At 39.9% G+C, this 22,623-nt stretch overlaps 1 protein-coding gene across 4 annotated transcripts in view; it reads left to right on the forward strand.

Annotated features, from left to right (window-relative positions):
- The window catches only part of MLLT10 (MLLT10 histone lysine methyltransferase DOT1L cofactor), a 284,997-nt gene that overhangs the window by 34,193 nt on the left and 228,181 nt on the right, over nucleotides 1-22,623 (forward strand). For all 4 annotated transcript variants that reach the window (XM_074984859.1, XM_074984857.1, XM_074984860.1 and 1 more), the window contains exon 4: nucleotides 2,210-2,264. In XM_074984859.1, the coding sequence (XP_074840960.1) occupies nucleotides 2,210-2,264 (55 nt within the window). The remainder of the gene's footprint in view (nucleotides 1-2,209; nucleotides 2,265-22,623) is intronic.

Raw genomic sequence — 22,623 nt, forward strand, 5'->3', positions numbered from 1 at the left:
GTTTGCTCACCCCTTACCTACATGACCTATACAGATTCTGCATGATTCATGTTTTTTTTAAATAATACACTTTTGATTGGAAATACACTCGGTTCTCATTTTTGAAGGGTTTAACTGATCTAGTTCTCTCTGCCTGAGTCTGCAGGCAGCCTGAAAAAAGACCAAAAGGCATTGAAACCATGTCTTTACTAACCAGTTCTAAAGCCAAGTGATGACCCTGTAATGTAAAATTTAATTACAGATTTAATCACTCTAGTCCTGAACTGTTTCATCCGGCAACATGCGTAATCTGGCATGATTTATTTATCCAGACAACCACTTACCATGGATGTGGCCGAGTTTCCTGTGGTCCCATAAAGCTTGTTTACAGCCACCAGTCCTGGCTCTTTCTGTTCTGTGCTGTTGTTTAGCTGTAACTTAGCCTTAATGTCTTCTAATAGTCCAGTAAGCAGTGGAAGTGTTGGTGATGCTCCTAGACAATATAGCCTTCCCATGGTATTGTAAATTCTCTTATTTGGCACTGGTCAGGTCCCCAGGGTGCCACATTGGGGAGGTTCAACCTGTATTAACTGCTGATGATTTTAGTAGATGGTAGGATGGAATGGTGAGAGTGGAAACCTATGACGTGGAATTTGAAAGGTACTGCAGGAAAGTAAATGTTCAGAGAAGAAAGGAGATGATGTGGACAGGGGAAGGTGGGGGATAAAGGAAAAATATCAGTTATTCTACCCCCTGTTGTGGTGCTGAATGTCAGCTGTGTACTGACAAATAAGTAATAAATTTTTATATTGCCCAACGATTGAATTCTGCTTTTGATATTTGTGCAAGATTTGTTGCCAGTAGGAAGTTTGCTATAGATTGAAAGAAATGTAATTAAGAATGGAGTTCGACACCCCTGATTCAGATGCACTGTCAGTATTGTAGGCTTCTGTATCACCTCACTATGGTCAGTCATCTGAGTGAGAGTAAGCTGGTGATCTGCAAGAATGTTGTCTCTGGGACACAGGTGAACTGGCAGTTCTCTACTGATGCCAAGAATATCTCCACTCAAGGCACAGGCAGTACACTAATTCTGCCTATGAGGATCTTACTTACCTTCATATTCTTAAAAAGCTGGTTGAGTTGTCAGATCTAAGTTTGTGCCAGTCTGGGGGTGAATAAATGCCATGATCACGAGATGTCCGGACCAGGACCTCCTGTCCAGTTGCCATGCCTTAGAATGTTGTTTTGGAGCAACTGGTAAAGTCTGATGTCTGCCATGCTTTCCCCATTGTTCCTGTTTCTAAACTGGTTAAATAGCAGTGCTGCTCCAGGATATTGCCAGGTCACTTCACCACCAGGCAGCTTGGTGGATACAACTGTAGCTGATGCTGAAGAATGTCAAAAGAATTGACCATGTCACCACTGGGGTGTTGGGTAGCTTGTGTTCGATCCTAGTGCCTTCAAAATAAAAAAGCAGTCCAGTAGCACTTTAAAGACTAACAAAATAATTTCTTAGGTGATGCGCTTTCATGGGACAGACCCACTTCTTCAGATCATAGCCATACCAGAACAGACTCCAATATTTAAGGCACAGAGAACCAAAAATAGTAATCAAGGTGCCTTCAGTTTCCCTACTGGTTGCCAGTGGAGTCTTGTTATACAAGGCCCAGCTCAAAGCCTGCTGTCCTATGACTCACGTCAGCAGGGAGAAGCAGGTGTCAGCAGGTGACTGCTTGGAGTGTGCTATGAATGTTGAGTCCTATGTCTGTAGCTGTATTCGTTGTATCCACGACTTCAAGAGACTCTGTGATCCGGATGGAAGCAAGTGTCTCACACAGTCTTTGTTTACATCCTGGTTCCTTTGGGATTACCCACTTCCTCCCAAATACTTGGAGGGTCTGCCTGTCTTTCTCAGGAGTGAAGAAATAGGAATTTTGAAAGCTATCTGGAGAGAAGTAGAATTCCAAGTAACTTTGTCCTATTTAAAGAGTACAGTACCATGGTTTGAAAACTATCCAAAAATAGCAGCTTCATTTTCTCAGAGCTCTGTAGTATGAATATATACTTAGTATTGTTTAGATTAATGGAAATGTGTATCCACTTCTAATAAACTGTAATCTGTGAATTACAGAAGACAGTTAGTATGATTCTTTTGTATAATCTGTATGCTTGCTCTTATAATGGTCCTATGATCTTTCCAATCATTTTTGTTTTTGCTTTTTCCTAGAGATGTGAATTATGCCCTCATAAGGATGGTGCTTTAAAGAGAACTGATAATGGAGGTAAGTTGCATTTTTTTATTTTTTTACTTAATAAAAGGAAAACTTCACTGTAAACTGAAGTAATACAAAGACATTACCAGTGAGCAAAACAAACAACTGGTTTAACACAATAGTTTACTGAGACTGCATCATAAGCTAATATTTATTTTACAGTAAAATAATGCTGTAGTTGTCCAATTTAGGTTGAAGTTCAATCAGAAAACATAATCAGTTCAATTAGTTTAATTTAATTAGTAATATATAAAAATACAAATTTCTGTTTGAAGGAAGAAACTGCATTGTAATACAGAAGATTCTAATCACGAGATTCATTAGGATAAAGGGTACATTTCATATGCATTTTAGAAGATTAACATTTATTGCAAGCTGCTGTTGAGAATGCACCAACCCATCTTCAGGTGTGGAAAGTCTGGAACTTCCAAATTGTGGGTCAATCTAACTAGATTGATGCATATTTCAGAGAATAATTGTCATGCCTATTTACAAATAGGTTCTGCAACACAAAAATTAGAGATGCAAAAGATGCAATGTTAATTTAGCACCTTCACATCTGATTGTTATGATGTTCAGGTTATTATCAATTGTGATCTCTCTCTGAGTGATATTACAGAAAATCATGAGTATGTCTTTATTAAAGCGTTACTACTAAATGGAGGTATAAAAGAGCATTTCAAGCATTTTTAGAAATGTCCGTCCTTTTTTCAGTATTTTAATCAGGAGTGAAATCCTGCCTCCACATCTGTCAGAGAGTCAGATTTAGTGGGACGGGTCAAATTCTGGTGTGGAAGAGGGATGGATAAGCAAGATTGTGGGAACCCATTCAGAGATTCCCTAGGCCTCCTGAGGATCTGTTTTTTGGGGTGGCTCTTGTACGCCAGTTTGTGTATGTGTTTTTGATGAGATTTACTGAGGCATTCATCACCATAGTAGATGAACACTTCAGATCTAGTAATGAATTCAACTTTAAACACCCATCAGAGGTACAGAAATAGTATAGGTTGAACCCCTCTAGTCCGGAACTCTCCCATCCAGCCACATCCATAATCTGGCGTGGATTTCATTAGCCAGACAACCACTTGCCATGGATGTGGCCAAGTTTCCTGCAGTCCCATGACGTTTGTTTACAGCCACCAGTCCTGGCTGTGTGTTCTGTGCTGTTGTTTAGCTGTAATTTACCATAAATGTCTTCTAAGAGCCCAGTAAGCAGTGCTGCTAGACAGTGTAGACCTCCTGGGGTTCAGCAAATTCTGTCATTCGGCACAGGATGCCGAACTTGAGAGTTTCAACCTGTAGTATCGTTTTAAAAAGAATGACCTGCTGAGAGAACCGTAGCTCTCTAAGAAAACAATGGAATAGTATCTACAAAGATTTATAGGCTAAAAATATAATGCCGGTCAACGTGGTTTAATGAAAAATAGGTCTTGATAAACAAATGTTTCGTCTCTTTTGACAAAATTATGGATCTGGTTGATAAACTATGATGATATAGTTTATTTGGATGTCCCCAAGGCATTTGACTAAGCACTGCATGACATTTTGACTAAAAAATGCAGTCTATGGAACTACTGGGTACACATTAGCTGGATTAAAAACTAGATTTCAAAATATAGTTGCTGCTGGTGAGACATCTGTGAGTGGGGCTGTTTCTGGCAGGGTCCATCAAGGATCAATTAATGGGTCAAAGCTATTCCATATTTTATCAGTAATCTAGACATAATATAAAATCTTTGCATGTAAAATTTGTAGATAACAATTGGTGGGATAGTAAATAATGAGGAGAGGTTACTCATAGTGATCTCAGTCACTTGATTAAATCGTCACAATCTAAGAACGTGCATTTTAGTATAAACAAATGCAGAGTAGTATACATGGGAACGAAGAATGAGGGCTATACCTACAGGAAGGGAGACTGTCTTGGAAAGCAAAGACTCAGAGGATTTACAAATACAGCATCTTGAGCTTTCAATGCAGTGCCATTGAAAAAATTGGATAATGCAGTTTGCAGATATATAAAAAGGGGAATTTTAAGTAGAAGTAGGGAAGTTGGAGAAATAGTAATGATTAATGAAATATAGTAATGAGAGTTCAAGCTGTAAAAGTGATTGAGTCTAGCAAACAAGCTTTTGAGATTTTCAGGAGCTGAAACTTCTATTTATGGAAGAGAAGGTTGGGGTAACTTGATTGCTGTGCATAGGTACTTATACATGGAGAAGAGATATCTGACACAGGGAAGCTTTTCAGCTTGGCTGACAAAGATAACAACATCCAGTGGCTGGAAGTTGAAATTGGACAAATTCAGCCTTGAAATAGGATTCAATTTCCTAGCAGTGAGTGAAATTTAGAAGTTGGAATAGCTTACATGGGAGATATGGAGTCACCACTGTTTGGAGTCTTTAAAGTGACTATTTTGATATTTTTATAACTCGTGCTTTTTCAGCCAATTTCTGAGATGAAATTCTATGGCCTGTGACAGTGGGAGGGTTAGGATAGATTGTTATGATGGTTCTTTTTGGTCGTTGAATGTGATGTGAATCCCTTTGGCCAATGAAAGAATGTAATAAACATAGGTAGAACATTGAGTTCTACACTGCCCTCCCTGTGATGATAACATTCACAGACTGTGCTATGAGAGAGGCTGTAATCAAGTGTTTTGCATTGGGTAGTCTGCAGAGGTCAGGAAGGAATTTTATTCTACACGTACAATTGTTTTGATTCGTTCTGTTCTGCTGCCACCTTCTCCCAAAGGCATCTGTACTTGACCACAGGTGTTGACCAAATAAAGGATGGGGTAGACCAGTGCTCTGAGGTGGTATAGTGAATCTTTCTCAGAAGTTTGTGTGGAAATTTCTGTATTTGTTAATGTTACGGGGTGGTAAAAAGAATATGCATATGCAGTGACATTCACAACTTTGTTTCTGAATCGTGTTTGAATTTTCTTGAACTAGAGAACCACTAGATCAGGGATTGGCAACCGAAATGGGAAGAAGAGCCATTTTTTCCAATTTGGTAAAAAACTCAATAATTCAAGAGCTGCAGTGCATGAATATGAGAAGATCCTTAATAAATAACGTCAAACCATACTTTTAAGAGCAGCACACAGAATAATGTAGTTGTTTTCTGCAGGATGTTCACAAACTGCATATTCTGTTTCCTCACGCTTTACAAGTGTGTTGTCTTCCTGACTTTCACTCCCAAACCTTTGCTGGGGGAGTTATCCAACATTTTGAGATCATACATCATTTGCTATTTAGATATGAGTTGTTCATTTTTGAGCTTTTAGACATTCACTGTTTATCAAAAATAATCAGGAGAGGCGTGTTTCATTTTATTTGTTTATTTATTTTTTAAACTTTGCAATTATAGCATCAGGAACCACAAAGAAGTCCTTAAAGAGCTGCATGTGGCGCTGGAGCCACAAGTTGCAGACCCCGGGACTAGCTCGTCTCTATACGATGGAATAAAACTTCAGGATTTCCTCTAGTTTTCATAATTTTTCCCCCTCAATATCTTGAAAATCTTCTGGGTGCTAGCAGGAAGAAATGCTTTCAGATATCTGATTTGGTTTGTTTTTTCTTCTGGGTTGGGAAGGAGTGATTTCTACCATCCCTGTGGATTCTTGATGATCTCATGCCTTTCATTTTAATGGAGATTTCTCTTTCAGGCCTTATCTACTGGCCGTCACTTTTCTGTACTGTACTCTCAGGCTCCATCATATAAATGGGGAACACAGACTGGGAATCAAACCTGGGTAGTTATCAGGCATGTCACTATGGACTGATTTGGTGATGTATTGGATTTTATGGTTGGTTTGTATTTTTTTTTTCTTCTTTAAAAAAAAATTGGTGTCTTAGCCCTTTATGTGGGAATTAAGTAATTTTGTATTGTGGTGTTCTGGTAATACTGACCTCCACTGATCCTGAGGCTACAGCTACATTATCACGGAAGTGCCTTCATATATGATTTGTACATGTTTGTGATTCCTTTGGGAGGTGGGGTGAGAGGGTGGGGTCGGGCTGCTTATTTGTGCAGAGAGTTAGTGTGTGAAAAGCAGAAATGTAAATCTACAGTGTACAGTACAGTAAACTCTTTCATATCTGGCATTCCCGGGGCCGGGAGGTTGCCAGATATTCAAATATTCTGGATAATAGAGAGATATACCTAGCAATGCATAACACTAAAGAAAAACATGGTTAGATATTAAGAAACAAACAAAAAAGTACAAACAGTATTTTATCAACAACAGTAGTATTGTACACTGTAGACTTATACTGTATTTGCTATAGTTATTTGTATATACTTTCACTATACTGTACTTATGGAAAACATAACTAATGCTTATGATTAAAATGCTGGTTGTTTGAGAGTTCTGAATGATAGAATGACAGATTTGAAAGCGTTTACTGTAGTAGCTGATTGCACAGACCCTGTTACCAAGCACTAAAAATTCCAGAGTGCAGTTTCCTCTCCTACTTTTCAATAAATTTTTGCTTTATTTGTGTATCCTTAAAGGCATAAACAATAGTAGCAAGGTGTTTTAGGGTACGTTTGCACTAGACTTTTTTGTTTCCGAATCCACCTCCACACTATTTCAGCTTGTACTGGTAGCCCTACTGAACAGAGGGCTTCTTGTGGGTACTGGCATTTTAACTAGGGCTGTCTAAATCTGCTCAGAGCAATTCTATTCTGTACAGTGCTGGAAATTTCAGCAGCATATGATGCATTGTCTTTACCGGGATTGTCCTCAGTAGAGCTGAATCAGTGGTAGTGACTGAAATTTTAGAAGAATAAACTGTTGTAAACAAGAACTTAGAGCCCATAACCTGTGACATGGTTTCAGAATATGATTAGAACATGATTTCCTCCCCAGCTTCCCCCAGGGAGCTTTTGGCAGTATTGATTGGCCTTAAAGAAGTATTCATATTAAATTCTAATTGTGATCTACCTAGAGAGGAAAGTTGTGTTTTACATTGGAAATTTTGTAAGGAATTTCTGCATCTGCACTGCTCCATCAGTAGTAGCAATGGTGGCTATTCTAGTTTAGACAAGAGGAAGGCATTTCTCCCATACTATTCATTATGGATTCTGTAGCTGCTGCCAGGGGTGGAGCTTATTTCCTGCAGGAAAAACATATACAAGCTTTCAAAACAAAAAGCAGTCAAGTAGCACTTTAAGGACTAGCAACATGGTTTATTAGGTGAGCTTTCGTGGGACAGACCCACTTCTTCAGACCATAGCCAGACCAGAATAGCCTCAATATTTAAGGCACAGAGAACCAAAAACAGTAAGCAAGGAGGACAAATCAGAAAAAGATAATCAAGGTGAGCAAATCAGAGAGTGGAGGGCTGGTGGGGGGGAGGTCAAGAATTAGACTGAGCATGTCTGCATACTTGGCTCAATCTAATTCTTGACCTTCCCCCCCACACCCCTCCACTCTGATTTGCTCACCTTGATTATCTTTTTCTGATTTGTCCTCCTTGCTTACTGTTTTTGGTTCTCTGTGCCTTAAAGATTGAGTCTATTCTGGTCTGGCTATGGTCTGAAGAAGTGGGTCTGTCCCACGAAAGCTCACCTAATAAACCATTTTGCTAGTTTTTAAAGTGCTACTTGATTGATTTTTGTTTTGATAGTGTATAGACTAGCACGGCTTCCTCTTTGTTAATATATAAGCTTTCCTAGTGTATTCTGCTGTGCTTTTTGAGGACTGATATGAAAATGACTTTAGGTAACATATTTGTGTTGACAAATGTGGCTATGGCACAGCTTGTTAATACAATTACTGAAAAATTCTTCTCCGTTCAAACTGTTCTCATGAACTGTTTAAAAATGTTTGCACTAGCTACTTAAAAAGGCTAGTTCTTGAGATCTTGCCTCAAGGTACTTCAGAAAATCTTTTTCTTTTTTAAAGGAAAGTGTGTCACTTATTACTTTTAAAACTATTTAGAAATGTTTTGATGTTGAAATTAGTGTTTTACAGTAATTTTCTCTTACTGTTTTTATCAGTGAACTAAAAGGATGGTACTGAAGCTTGTTTTAATGAATTAAAGTAGAAGTTGTTTGAAATCTGATCTAGCTGGATGATGATCAGGAATGCTGTGTAACAGCATTCCTTATGTCAGCTTTTCACCAAGATAATTCACATGCAGCTGGTTGGTAGAAAGCCAGCTAATAATGCAGTGTTTTTATGTCATCGTTTTTTAAGGGCTAGAGCAGGAATCTCTTAAATCTGTAAGGAATGTCGCATGCCAGCTTTTTTGAGTCAGCAGCTTTCCCTGTTTCTTCATTGCTATATTGCATTTTCAGTAAGCATTAATGTATGAGAAGGTGAGTGTTCAAATGCAGTCTGCTGACATTTTGTGCAAAAAGTGTCTACATCTCACTATGACTGTATATTCAGGAATATGTTGTTCCTCTTATGCAATAGATCTAAAACTTGAACAGATGGAAATTAAAAACAAATTACCAAACACTAAAGAGAACTTTCTTTTTACTGGGGAATATAGCTTTGGAGGAAATTTCAGATGAAAACATATTTGAAATCTCTTCTTGTTGATTAATAATTTTGATAAGCTTTAGGTTCTTCCTCCCTAAATGATAGCGGTGCTAGCTGCAAATGTTTTTGACCCTGTTCAGCAGACAAACTGCATTAAATACAAGGCTGGTTTTAGCATGGCTTAACTACTTCAGTTCAAGTTCCTAACAGCAAATTGTTCAAAAGCTTAAATTGAAGGAGGGCCGGGCTAGCTTTTATCCTCAAGAAGTTAAGTTGAATTTCATGCAGTTTAATTTGTGACTTCAAAAATCTGTTTAGCTCTGTGTGCATGCCCACAATTTGATGATGGATTTTGTAGGAGTGACATTGTGCATAATCATGAGGTACAGAATGTATATCCTTACTATTGTTGAGCATCTTGTTTGCTGCTTGGCTACTGCTTTCCATCTCTGAAGTATATGTGGTGTCATAAATGTTGAATGCGATGGGTAACAATGGAACTCTGTAAAAATGACTGAGAATCATGTGGGTAGATGAGCTATTGTACAGTATTACGTTGTCATCTTTTGGAAAGAACCAGAGCCACTGGAATTACTCTTAACTGCTCTTGATATGATCTGCTGGTATGTCAAGAATGCCTTTCTTTCAGTAGCACTGATGGTGGCAGAAAGATCAAAAGTCATAATATGCCCACTATCTTCGTCCACCCCAAAAGGAGATCAATAAACATAATGGGTGCAGTCTCCAATTATACCCAAGCTTAACACCAGGCAAGCTGACTGGGGTCAAAGAAAGCTGAACTGTAGAGGAGTTGTCAAAATATCATCTGTACAGCCCTAATAATTGTCCTTGGAAAGGAAAGGACGGTTTGAGATATTAACGGTCCGTGGAGTGCCTGCCTGCATTAAATACTTCTTGACGAAATATTTTAAAAAATGGTTGAAAAATGAGCAATTAAAGTAACGCCTTTGTTCCTGCACCCTTCTACTTCACAGGTGACAGTTTGTAAATCTCTTAGTACTCCCAAAAGTTTGGTGAGTGACTCCAGCTTCCAGCCTAGAAGATTCTTTTTCAGATCTAGCTTTATTGTCATGACATACAGCTCAATCCAAATCCAGGTCAATGTATCTGCAAGATAACATGGAAGTCTTTATTCAGGAATCCTAGATTTTGTTACCAGATGCAAGTGACCCACGTTTAACAAATTTCTGAGAACAGTTATGTTCATTCAGATTTTATGTTTCTTTTTTGAGTGATGTTCCCTGTATAGATTCCAAATATTGGGGCACATGAGTATCATGTGCTGGAGCCAGAAAGATTCGTAGCAATGTCCATTAACCCACATATAAGCATCTTGTATTGTCCTTAAGTCAGCAACCAAAGCCAGAGGCCACGTGGCTTGATGCCAGAAGAAAACATCATTTATCTCCTCTGTCATATAAGATTTCAGAAACTATCAGTAGCAATGTTTGGATTGAGATTTCTGCCATCAGTACTCTAGCCACCTTCTCTCCTGTTACTTTCCCTGCAAATCATCATCTAGATAACATGGTATCATATAAGGGTGAATCCAGGTATGCTAGGAAACACATTACTGCATGTTGAGAAGTCCTTGCTTGGCATTCTGATAAATCTCTATTTCCTATTCTTCCCAGAGCTCTCTAAAATTAAAATACCAAGAATATAGTCAAAATAATAGACCGTTCATTAGAATACAGCTTTTTCTTCTATTTCATTTCCTTGGTTTTAGCCTCAACCTGAAGGTGAGATGCAAAGTACTTTTAACTGATTTTCATTCCTATTGCTAAGTTTACCTTTATGAGTTTTGCTAAATACTATACTTTCTGTTAGTAATAATAGAAATAAAATATGTTGATTAAATATCCAGTGCAATAAATTAAGTTGTTAGATTATTCCATTAGCCATTTTAAAAAGTTATCAGGGAAATAAAAACCCTAAAAAGTAGGAAACTTCTGTCTTGACAACTTGATGTAGAAGGAATGCAAGAACAAGTATTGTCATTGTGGAAACACTGGAAATCAACTTACACATATTTAATATAATTAAATAGATTTGATTTAGCAGTTGTTAAAACCTAATTTTTATAGGTACACATCACTACCTTTTGAGAAGACTATACAAACAAATTTTAAAACAACTGCTCTAATGGATTAGTTTCAAACTTTTATTTACTTTTTGGTGCTTTCAAACACAAACATTGTGAAATAGCAAGATGCCTACTTCCCATCTAGTGAGCCAGCAACTCATATAACTGAATGTAGACACTGAAACATGTATTTATGAGAAGTATTTAGAAAAACAATATCACAGCATACTTTTCTGTAATATATACTAAAAGTACTTTTAAGTACTATAACTAATCCCTGGAAGGTTCTTTTTTGTACATTATTCAAAAATTCAAGACAAATCAAGAAATTGTAGATAAAGAAGAGTTTCCTGTGCTAATTTGTGCTAATCTTGATTGAACTAACATATCGAGTAAATTGCAAAGAATAGTAATCTTGAATTTTAGGATTTGACAATAACTGTTTGCATTCTAAAATACTTAGAGGTGTAGAGTAGCTTTTAAAAATTCAGTAATTACATGCTGTCTTAGTGAATTCTTCACTGAATGTTGGTTTTGAGTAGAATTTGTATATAACCATTTTGTGTAATGTTACTGTATGGCATCAAATAGCTGTCTCATTGTGCCCAAATGTTAACTATTTCATTGATGGAATTTTAATTTGTATGTTCCTGTATGTTACCTGCTTTGCGATCACTGTTGGTGAAATATAATTATATGGATCTTTCCATATGAATACCGAGACTGCTGTTGCTATTGTATTATGAAGTAAAAGGCTACAAGTGTTTAGGGTGTTTAGATTTTTGCAGTGTAGACTGTTGTAAGAAGAAATTGCATTAGAAATTCCTAAATTAAATCTGCAGTACATGAAGAGTTTGTGGTTAAAAAGTGTAAAACAAAGTTTTAAGTGAATAATTTTGTGTTTGTGTTGTATATGGAATTCTTATAATATTAACTTAACTTTGCTCTGACTTGAAAAGCAATTTGGTAGTACCTTTAAAACACAGTTCATACTATTAGAAGTAATGCCATGTAAGTAGCAGTGTTTCTCTCCTGTTCCTGCCATGGTACATACACCTGATAAGGCTTAAGTTCACTTTTGGGGTTTTCATAAGTAACTTAGTGATGAACTTCTTGTCAAGGGGAACATTTAAGAAAATCTTTTTTTTGCAGTGAGGTGGGGAGGAGAAAGTTGCCAGCATACAGAACTTTTTATGTAACTATCCTTCAAAGCCTGCTGGGGACAGGGAGTGGAAAAGATAGTGGAGAATATCCTATGGAAACTGGTGGAGGGGAGGAGCTGCTTTCCACATTTAGTACTCTGCAGGTCCAAAAAAATTTTTTTTGAATAACCCAAATTGTAACTAATAGGACCCACCAGGTTTCTCTCCCAGTTCAAGACAGCAGACTAGCTACAGGATTCTAGAGCCTGATACCTATTACATCATTGTTGAACATTAGTGATGATCTAAACTTTAGAAAAGTTAGACTTGCAAGCAGCAATACCACTTTGCAGATACTGCTTTTCAGTGAATTAACCTTTACTTTGAATAGGTAAAATCCAAATTCTAGGAAAGAGCTAGTAAAATTGGAGAGATCCTATTCTGATCTATATGAAATTTAAAAAGATTAAAGGCCAAAATAAAAACAAAATTAATAAAGACCCACAACGGAATAGTAACAGCAACGAAGGGTCCTGTGGCTCCTTTGTTGCTGTTACAGATCCAGACTAACACGGCTACCCCTCCAATACTTAACAGAATAGTAGTGCCTATTTATTTTCTCAGATGTGTATGTCTAAACCTCAGTAAAAAGTCCCACATTCGTAAGTAAACAGAATTGAACATCACAAAGGATGTACTATTTTTTGAAAACCTCTGTAGGAAATGAAATCTTATTTGAAGCCCAAACTTCAAAGCTAATAGAAATAAATAAAATAGTTAACAGTAACATCAATAGTAAAACACGGTAATGTAACTTTGAGTTTTGGGTGAAGTTTTCTAATAGGTGGTTTTAGAAAGAGAGAGGGAAAATTAGTTGCTTTAGAAATTTTATTTTCACCTCAGTCTAAAAGCTAAATAATGGTAAGAAACATTCCCTGCTATGAGTCAAAAAGAAAGTGAATATGAAAATAAAATTTTAATTAGAGTTGGTATTTGAGTGCCTTGTGGGGGTGACCAGCACTGAAAAATGTGGACATTACATAATCTTTTAGATTGGAAGTTTGGCTCTTACACAAGACTCTTGGGTATATTGATTCTTAAAGATCAGAGAATCCTGTTTAAGAAGGGAAATTAAAGCAGCAATAAATTTTATATATGTATGTAATCTAATGGAAAAAGGGGAAAGTTGGTAGCAGTGGCTGTAAATTAGTAGTTATTAAAAAGCAGGTAATTCATAAAGGAAGCTAAAAGTTATCAATGAAAATCTGTGGCCATTGGTACCGATTTTGCCCCATTGTCTTTTACTCTTTTGAAGTCTATAACAATTTGCCATTGAAATCAGTGGGAACAGCATTGGGCCTAAACAGATTTTAAAAATCTGTCTGAAACAAAAGAAATTCTAGCACTCATGTAGGTCCATTAGTACCAGCAGGAAGGTAATATTGTCAGTAAAGTCAAAGTGTTCAAAAACGTTTCTGTTCTGTAATTAGGCTGAATCAGGTAGTCATGTATGACAGTGATAATGCAATTTGTAATCCTGGAGTAACTAGGCCTGATGTTAAACAAGTACAAGTTGAACCTCTCTTGTCCAGCACTCTCAGGACCCAACCAAAGCTAGATCAGAGAATTTGCCAGACCACAAGGAGTCGATATTGTCTAGCACATTACCAATGCTTCTGCTGCTTAGTGGGCTCTTAGAAGACATTTTGGGGTAAATTAGAGCTAAATAACAGCACACAACATTGAGAGCAAGGACTGGTGGCTGTAAACAAACTTTAAGGGACCAAGAAAAAGTTGGCCACACCCACGATAAGAGGTTGTCTGGCTAAGTAAAATCATGCCAGATTATGAATGTTGTTGGATGAGAGAGTTCCAGATGAGAGATGTTCAGCCGATACCAAGAAATGTGTGTGGTCTGTCAGGAGCAAATATCTTGCACCCAGGAATTTTAAATAAATTAACCAAGGTGCTCTGAGTTATTGATATTATTTAATCAGTACTGGAACAGTGAGGAAGTGCAAGAGGACTGAAAAAAACAAAACAAAACAAATGTGCCAATATTTAAAAGCAATAAATAGGATAACCTGACTAAATATAGGCTGGTTAGCTTGATATTGAATCCAGACAAAATCCTGGCAAGTATAGTTGGGATGTATTCACATAAATAATCAAAAGATGACAGTTTTAAAATTGAGATCATTGGCAGTGTTCCCTGTAAACTGAGTGTGCACAGCTAGCAGCATGTGTTTCTATTGGAGGTGCACATATGCACATGCCTTTGTGCACATAATACATTTTATTCTGTTCATGGATGGAACAAATTAGAGGGAACACTGAACCGTGGTGATAAAGTTTGAAGATGGCACTAAAAATTGGTGAAATGATAAATGATTGACATAGACCAGTTCTACAAAACAGCTTGGATCTCTTGTTAAAATGGGCTAATTTGGAATATGTTTTTCAGTACAGCCTATGCAATATCTATATCTCTGAGTTGAGAATATATGTTGGAAAGTAATGACTGAAAAGGTGTTGAGAAACATGGTAGATCAGTGGTTTTCAGATTTTTCCTGGTGACCTAGTAGAAGGAAATTGTTGATGCCCATAATCCAGTGAAGTTGGGGATGAATGATTTGAAGGATTGGGACGGGGCTCTGGGCTGTGGCAGGAAGTTGGGGTTAGGAGGGGGTTAGGCTCTGGGGTGGGGCTGTGAATGGGGGTTTGTGGTTTGGGTAGTGGGAGGTCAGGGCTGGGGTGGGGGAATTTTGCATGGGTTGGGATGCTAGATTACCTCCAGTGGCTTCCAGTCAGTGGAACAGTGGAGGGACAAAGGCAGGCTTTCTGTCTGTCCTGGCAGCATGGATCTCACTGTGCCCCAGAAGTGGCCAACAGCAGATCCAGCTTCTATACTCAGCTCTTGCCTGCAGTCACTGTTCCCCCCCCCGCCAATCACCATTGCCTGGGAACTGGCCAGTGAGAGTACAGACAGTGCTCAGGGCATGGGCGTTGTCCTGAGCCCTGTGGCCCCTCTGCCTAGGAGCCATATCTGCGACTGGCCGCTTCTGGGGTGCAGGGCAGTGTCAGAATGGGTGGGAGCTATCAGTGGTTTTCAAAGTGTGAATCGGCTTTAGCCATCCACCAAGGTTCCTGGGTGCTGAGCAAGGCAACCCAGTGCCTTACTTTCCGTGACTTTTTGAAAACTACTGTGGTAGATAACCAAAAGAGTTTGAGTCAGTATGTGTGGGGCTAAGAGCTCTTATACAATCTTTGGATATATAAGATCAGAAAGTAGAAAGTGAGGTGGTATTGCTGTTGTATACGGCATTGGGGAGACCATTACAGAATTGAAAGAAGTCTTGTGGCACCTTATAGACTAACATATTTTAGAGCATAAGCTTTCAGGGGCAAAGACCTGCTTCATCAGATGCATGAGTGAGGGGGTGGTTTCAGAGGGGTATTTAAAGAATGGGGTCCTAGAAAAAGTGAGGGCCAGAGCTGACAAGGTCTATTCAGCAAAGTAGAAATAGCCCATTATCAATAGTGGGTATCAAAAGAGGAAAAAACAAGTCAGATCAGACAGGCAGATATGAGCCATTATCAGAGTTTATGGGGAGATCTTAACACCATGGGCAGAGAAGCTGCCCTTGTAAGCTGCGAGCCACTCCCAGTCTCTGTTTAATCCTTGGTTAATGGAGTCAAATTTGTAAATAAATTGCAGCTCAGAGATTTCTCTCTCCATTTGATATCAGAAATTTCTTTGTTTCACGACTGCCACCCTTAAACCTGCTACTGAGTGTCCAGGGAGATTGAAGTGTCCCCCCAAGGGCTTCTGTACATTACCATTCCTGACGTCTGATTTATGTCCATTTATTCTTTTCCATAGAGACTGTCCAGTTTGGCTAATGTAAATTGCAGTGGGGCATTGCTGGCACATGGTGGCGTATATTATATTAGTAGATGTGCGGGTAAAGGAGCCCCTGATGGTATAGTTAATGTTAGGTCCTGCGATGATGTCACTGGTGTAGATATGTGAGCAGAGTTGGCAGCGAGGACCGTTTCAGGGGCTGGTTCCAGGCCTGGAGCCACTAGTTTGTGATTTGTAGTGGCTGGTGAGGATTTGTTTAAGGTTGGCAGGCTGTCTGTATGCAAGGACAGGCTTGCCTCCCGAAGTCTGTGACAGTGAAAGATTATTGTTCAGGATGGGTTGCAGATCGCTGATGATACGTTGGAGAGGGTTTAGGTGGGGGCTGTATGTGATGGTCAGTGGCGCTTTCTTGTTTTCCTTGCGAAACCTGTCTTGTAGCAGGTGGCTTCTGGGTCCCCATCTGGCTCTGTCAATCTGTTTCCTCACTTCCTTAGGTGGTGGGTATTGCAGTTTGAGGAAAGCTTGGTAAAGGTCTTGTAGATGTCTGTGTCCATCAGATGAATCAGAGCAAATACGGCTGTACCTTACTGCCTGGCTGTAAACAATGGATCGTGTTGTATGCCCTGGATCGAAGCTGGAGGCATGTAGATAAGCACAGCAGTCCGTGGGTTTTCAGTATAGGGTGGTATTTATGTGATCGTCTCTTATCTGCACAGTAGTGTCCAGGAAGTGAATCTCTTGTATGGACTGGTCCTGGCTAAGGTTGGTGGTGGGGTGGAAACTGTTGAAATCACAGTGGAACTCTTCAAGAGCCTCCTTCCCATGGGTCCAGATGATGAAGATGTCATCAATGTAGCACAGGTAGAGGAGGGGCACGAGGGGACAAGAACTGAGGAAGTGTTGTTCCAGGTCAGCTATAAAACTGTTGGCATACTGTGGGGCCATGTGCGTGCCCATAACAGTGCCACTGATTTGAAGGTATAATTTCTCCTCGAATCTGAAATAGTTGTGGGTGAGGACAAAGTCACAAAGCTCCACCACCATTTGTGCCTCGGTCTCATCAGGAACAATGTTCCTGACAGCCTGGAGTCCATCTTCATGTGGGATATTGGTGTAAAGGACCTCTACATCCATGGTGGCCAGGAAGGTCACCAATGGATTGCAGTTTCCTGAGGAAGTTGGTGGTATCTCGAAGAAAGCTGGGGGTGCTGGTAGCATAGGGTCTAAGTAGAGTGTCCACATATCCATCCAATCCTGTGGTGAGGGTGCCAATGCCTGAGATGATGGAGTGTCCGGGATTCCCAGGTTTATGGACCTTGGGTAGCAGGTAGAATAAATCTGGTTTGGGTTCAAGGGGTGTGTCTGTGTAAATCTGTTCCTGTGGTTGTATAGGTGTAAATCTGTTCCTGTGGTTGTATAGGGAGGGTCTTGAGCAGATGCTGTAGTTTCTTTGGGTAGTCCTCAGTGGGATCCTCACACAGAGGCTTGTAGAATGTGGTATTGGAGAGTTGCTTGGTAGCCTCCTTTTGGTAGTCTGTCCTATTCATGATAACAACAGCGCCTCCCTTTTCGGCCTCTTGGATGACAACGTTAGAGTTGTTTCTGAGGTTGTTGATGGCATTGCATTCTGCATGGCTGAGGTTATGGGCTAAGCGATGCCCCTTTTCCACAATTTCTGCCTGTGCACGCCGGCGGAAGCATTCTGTGTATAGGTCCAGTTTGTCATTTCGACCATCGAGGGAGTCCATGAGGAATTCTTTTTCTTGTACCGTAGGTGGGAGGGTACCTGTGGGTCAGTGTGCTGTTCCGTGTCATGTTGGAAGTATTCCTTGAGTCATAGACAGCGAAAGAAGGCTTCTAGGTCACCACAGAACTGTATCAAGTTTGTTGGGGTGGTGGGGCAGAAAGAGAGTCCTCAAGAAAGGGCAGATTCTTCTGCTGGGCTGAGTGCGTAGGTGGATAGATTGACAATATTGCTGGGTGAGTTAAGGGTGTCACTGTTGTAGCTCCATGTGGAAAGTAGGAGTTTAGATAGTTTACAGTCCTTTCTCTTCTGTAGAGAAGGGAAATGTGCATTGTAAATCTCCTGTCTTGTTCTAGTAATGTCCAGCCATGTGGAGGTTTGCGTGGAAGATTGCTCATTTATGAGGGTCTCCAGGCTCTCTTTTGATGGTTTCCTGTTTGCTGTACAGGATGCTGATCAGATGGTTCCTCAATTTCTTGAAGATTGTGCCACACACACTCTTACTGTAATCTGTGTAGTATGTTGATTTCAGTGGGTTTTTCACCTTCAGTCCTTTTGGTATGATGTCCTTCTGTTTGCATTTGGAGAGGAAGATGATGTCTGTCTGTATCTGTGCAAGTTTTTTCATGAGGTTGATGGATTTCCACTCATTTCGGCTAAATGTAGTGCCTTGCATGGTGACAAGTATCAGAGCGGTAGCCATGTTAGTCTGTAGGTTCGAGAACAATAATAATGACTCTTGTGGCACCTTATAGACTAACAGATATTTTGAAGTATAAGCTTTCATGGGCAAAGACCCGCTTCATCAGATGCACGAGTGTGGGGGTAGTTTCAGAGGGGTTTTTAAAGAATAGAATCCCAGAAAAAGGAGGGCCAAAGCTGACAAGGTCTATTCAGCAAGGTAGACATGGCCCAGTATCAATAGTGGGTATCAAAAGAGTCAAAAACAGGTCAGATGAGACAGGGGGATATGAGCCATTGTCAGTCTAATGGGGAGATCTAAACACCCAGGGCAGAGAAGCTGCCTTTGTAAGATGTGATCCACTCCCAGTCTCTGTTTAATCCCTGGTTAATGGAGTCAAATTTGTAAATAAATTGCAGCTCAGAGATTTCCCTTTCCATTTGATTTCTGAAATTTCTTTGTTTCCGGACTACCACCCTTAAATCTGCTATTGTGTGTCCAGGGAGATTGAAGTGTTCCCCCAAGGGCTTCTGTACATTACTGTTCCTGATGTCTGATTTATGTCCATTTACCACCAACTTCCTCAGGAAACGACAATCCTTTCGTGACCTTCCTGAAAACACCATCCTGGCCACCATGGATGTAGAGGTCCTTTACACCAATATCCCACATGAAGATGGACTCCAGGCTGTCAGGAACATTATTCCTGATGAGACCGAGGCACAAATGGTGGTGGAGCTTTGTGACTTTGTCCTCACCCACAACTATTTCAGATTCGAGGAGAAATTATACCTTCAAATCAGTGGCACTGTTATGGGCACGCACATGGCCCCACAGTATGCCAACAGTTTTATAGCTGACCTGGAACAACACTTCCTCAGTTCTTGTCCCCTCGTGCCCCTCCTCTACCTGTGCTACATTGATGACATCTTCATCATCTGGACCCATGGGAAGGAGGCTCTTGAAGAGTTCCACTGTGATTTCAACAGTTTCCACCCCACCACCAACCTTAGCCAGGACCAGTCCATACAAGAGATTCACTTCCTGGACACTACTGTGCAGATAAGAGACGATCACATAAATACCACCCTATACTGAAAACCCACGGACTGCTGTGCTTATCTACATGCCTCCAGCTTCGATCCAGGGCATACAACACGATCCATTGTTTACAGCCAGGCAGTAAGGTACAGCCGTATTTGCTCTGATTCATCTGATGGACACAGACATCTACAAGACCTTTACCAAGCTTTCCTCAAACTGCAATACCCACCACCTAAGGAAGTGAGGAAACAGATTGACAGAGCCAGATGGGGACCCAGAAGCCACCTGCTACAAGACAGGTTTCGCAAGGAAAACAAGAAAGCGCCACTGACCATCACATACAGCCCCCACCTAAACCCTCTCCAACGTATCATCAGCGATCTGCAACCCATCCTGAACAATAATCTTTCACTGTCACAGACTTCGGGAGGCAAGCCTGTCCTTGCATACAGACAGCCTGCCAACCTTAAACAAATCCTCACCAGCCACTACAAATCACAAACTAGTGGCTCCAGGCCTGGAACCAGCCCCTGAAACGGTCCTCGCTGCCAACTCTGCTCACATACCTACACCAGTGACATCATCGCAGGACCTAACATTAACTATACCATCAGGGGCTCCTTTACCCGCACATCTACTAATATAATATACGCCACCATGTGCCAGCAATGCCCCACTGCAATTTACATTGGCCAGACTGGACAGTCTCTATGGAAAAGAATAAATGGACATAAATCAGACGTCAGGAATGGTAATGTACAGAAGCCCTTGGGGGGACACTTCAATCTCCCTGGACACTCAGTAGCAGGTTTAAGGGTGGCAGTCGTGAAACAAAGAAATTTCTGATATCAAATGGAGAGAGAAATCTCTGAGCTGCAATTTATTTACAAATTTGACTCCATTAACCAAGGATTAAACAGAGACTGGGAGTGGCTCGCAGCTTACAAGGGCAGCTTCTCTGCCCATGGTGTTAAGATCTCCCCATAAACTCTGATAATGGCTCATATCCGCCTGTCTGATCTGACTTGTTTTTTCCTCTTTTGATACCCACTATTGATAATGGGCTATTTCTACCTTGCTGAATAGACCTTGTCAGCTCTGGCCCTCACTTTTTCTAGGACCCCATTCTTTAAATACCCCTCTGAAACCACCCCCGCACTCATGCATCTGACGAAGCAGGTCTTTGCCTGTGAAAGCTTATGCTCCAAAATATGTTAGTCTGTAAGGTGCCACAGAGTTCTTGTTGTTCTCGAAGCTACAGCTCTACCTCTCTGATACGTTACAGAACTATTTAGTCCAGTTCTGGTGTCCAAATCTAAAAGAATGTTGACAAACTGCAGAGTATTCAGAAAGTAGGTATATGAGTTAGACCGTAAATGCAGATTTTCTAGACAGCTAATGCTTCACCTACCTAATTTGTCCAAGAGAAATTTAAAAGGTGATTTATTGATTGTACATAGGTAACTACATGCAGAGATGTCTGGTACTAGAAGACTTTTTAATCAAACCAACAAAACCATGCCAAGCTTAAGCCAGATGAAACTAGAGTAGAAATAAAGCACTTTTTTGAAATAATGAAAGAATCCTTGGAAGAGCTTTTACATATAATTTGCCCCCTTACTATCGCTTTGTCTTGAAATCAAGATTGATTGCCTCTAAAATGTGTGTGCTACCTGGGCGAAGTTCTCTGACCTGTGTTATGCTAGATTACTCTAGATATTCCTAATGATGGCGGCCTTAAATGTAGGAGAATTCTGACTACTGGACCTCAAGTAAAAGTTGAGAGCCCAGTAGAGATGCCTACCAGAAGGAAACTTTGGGAGGGGGTTTTCTTTGTTTGAGCTTTGCACCAAATCTTTTTAACTTGCTACTTGATCTTTAGGCAGAAAGGTTATGTCATACTCCTCATGAGTCATCATATTGTTTGTTTTGAAATGCTCCATGTGATCTGCTTGTAATGGGCACAGCTGAGAGAAGCAACCGTGGGCAAATTGCTTAATAGTGGACCACTTGCAGCCCGTATTGGAATTTACTTCTCAGTAAGAAAAACAAGCTGACTCCAAAAGTACTTCTGCTAGCCCCTCTGGCCAGCCAAAAGTTATACAAGCAAGTCCTGCAGATTCTCCAGCAGTAACAATGCCCAAACCAATATCCCTCCTCTGCAGGTGAGAGGTTATGAAAACCTGTTTCACTAAATCCACACATTATTCCAGCCACAGTCACAGGCCTATATATAATTAGATCTTACCCAAAACTGCATGCTGTTCCTTTCCTTTAGAATCTAAAATATAAAGATTGATTAATAAAGGAAGAAAGAATAGGGTGAGAGAGTGAGTGATTGTTAAAGTGGCTAAATTACATACATCAATCAAATTTCATGATGCAGGCTATAGTCAATGGTATAAGCTGCTATCTTGAAAGTCTCTGGAAAATATATCCTCTGTGGGATGGATCCCCAGTCCTTACCGACTTTGTTCATAAGGACTAAAAGATAAAGATGGCCACTGCCCAGGTCATCTTTACAGTCCTGCCCCTTGGAGGGAAGCTGTCTGCTCCTAGGGATGTACTCAATGGAAGATCACCTGATCAGGTTATCTGTTGGGGCAGTCTGCCATTGGCCACATGGTTAGACAGCACATCTCTCAGCCAATTTTATAAGATGTGGATTGGAAGTCTGAGTGTCTGTTCTTTTTTGTTCAGACCATGTCACCTCATTGGGAGGTGACCAGGCATTGCATTGTGAATCACAGCATGAAAACATTTCTCATACAGGTACAGAGCCACTTCCCATAACTTCACATACAAAAATGGCACATATATACAAATAGCATAAACAGATTCATTGAATCACCAGCTTTCATATAACACCTCACTTGGCCCACGTGACACAAGATTTGGTGCAAACTCAATACAGTGGTTACAGAAATGTTTTCATATTTATTGTAAAAATCTGGTAACATCAGACTGCTACACTCCCTTCTGCAAATATTGCAAATTGTCATTTGTTAAGTAGATGGAAGGTACCAACAGGAAGCTCAGAAATGCCAATTTTGAAAAAGTAAAGTATGTTTGAAAATACAGTTTACTTCTTGTGGGAAACTTTTTACTTTTCAGGTTCCTGTTCTGAGGAAAACATATGGATTTTTTTTTCTTTCATGTTCCTTAGTCTTGCCAACTCCAGATTTTTTGAGTCTGATGACATTTGGTATTTTTTTCTTAAAATTGCTGCTTCTGAAGTTGGATGATTGGGAGAATCTTGTCTTAAGTTTAATAAAAAAATAAATT

The sequence above is a fragment of the Carettochelys insculpta genome, chromosome 2 (genome assembly GCF_033958435.1).
Source record: "Carettochelys insculpta isolate YL-2023 chromosome 2, ASM3395843v1, whole genome shotgun sequence".
Taxonomy (NCBI): domain Eukaryota; kingdom Metazoa; phylum Chordata; order Testudines; family Carettochelyidae; genus Carettochelys; species Carettochelys insculpta.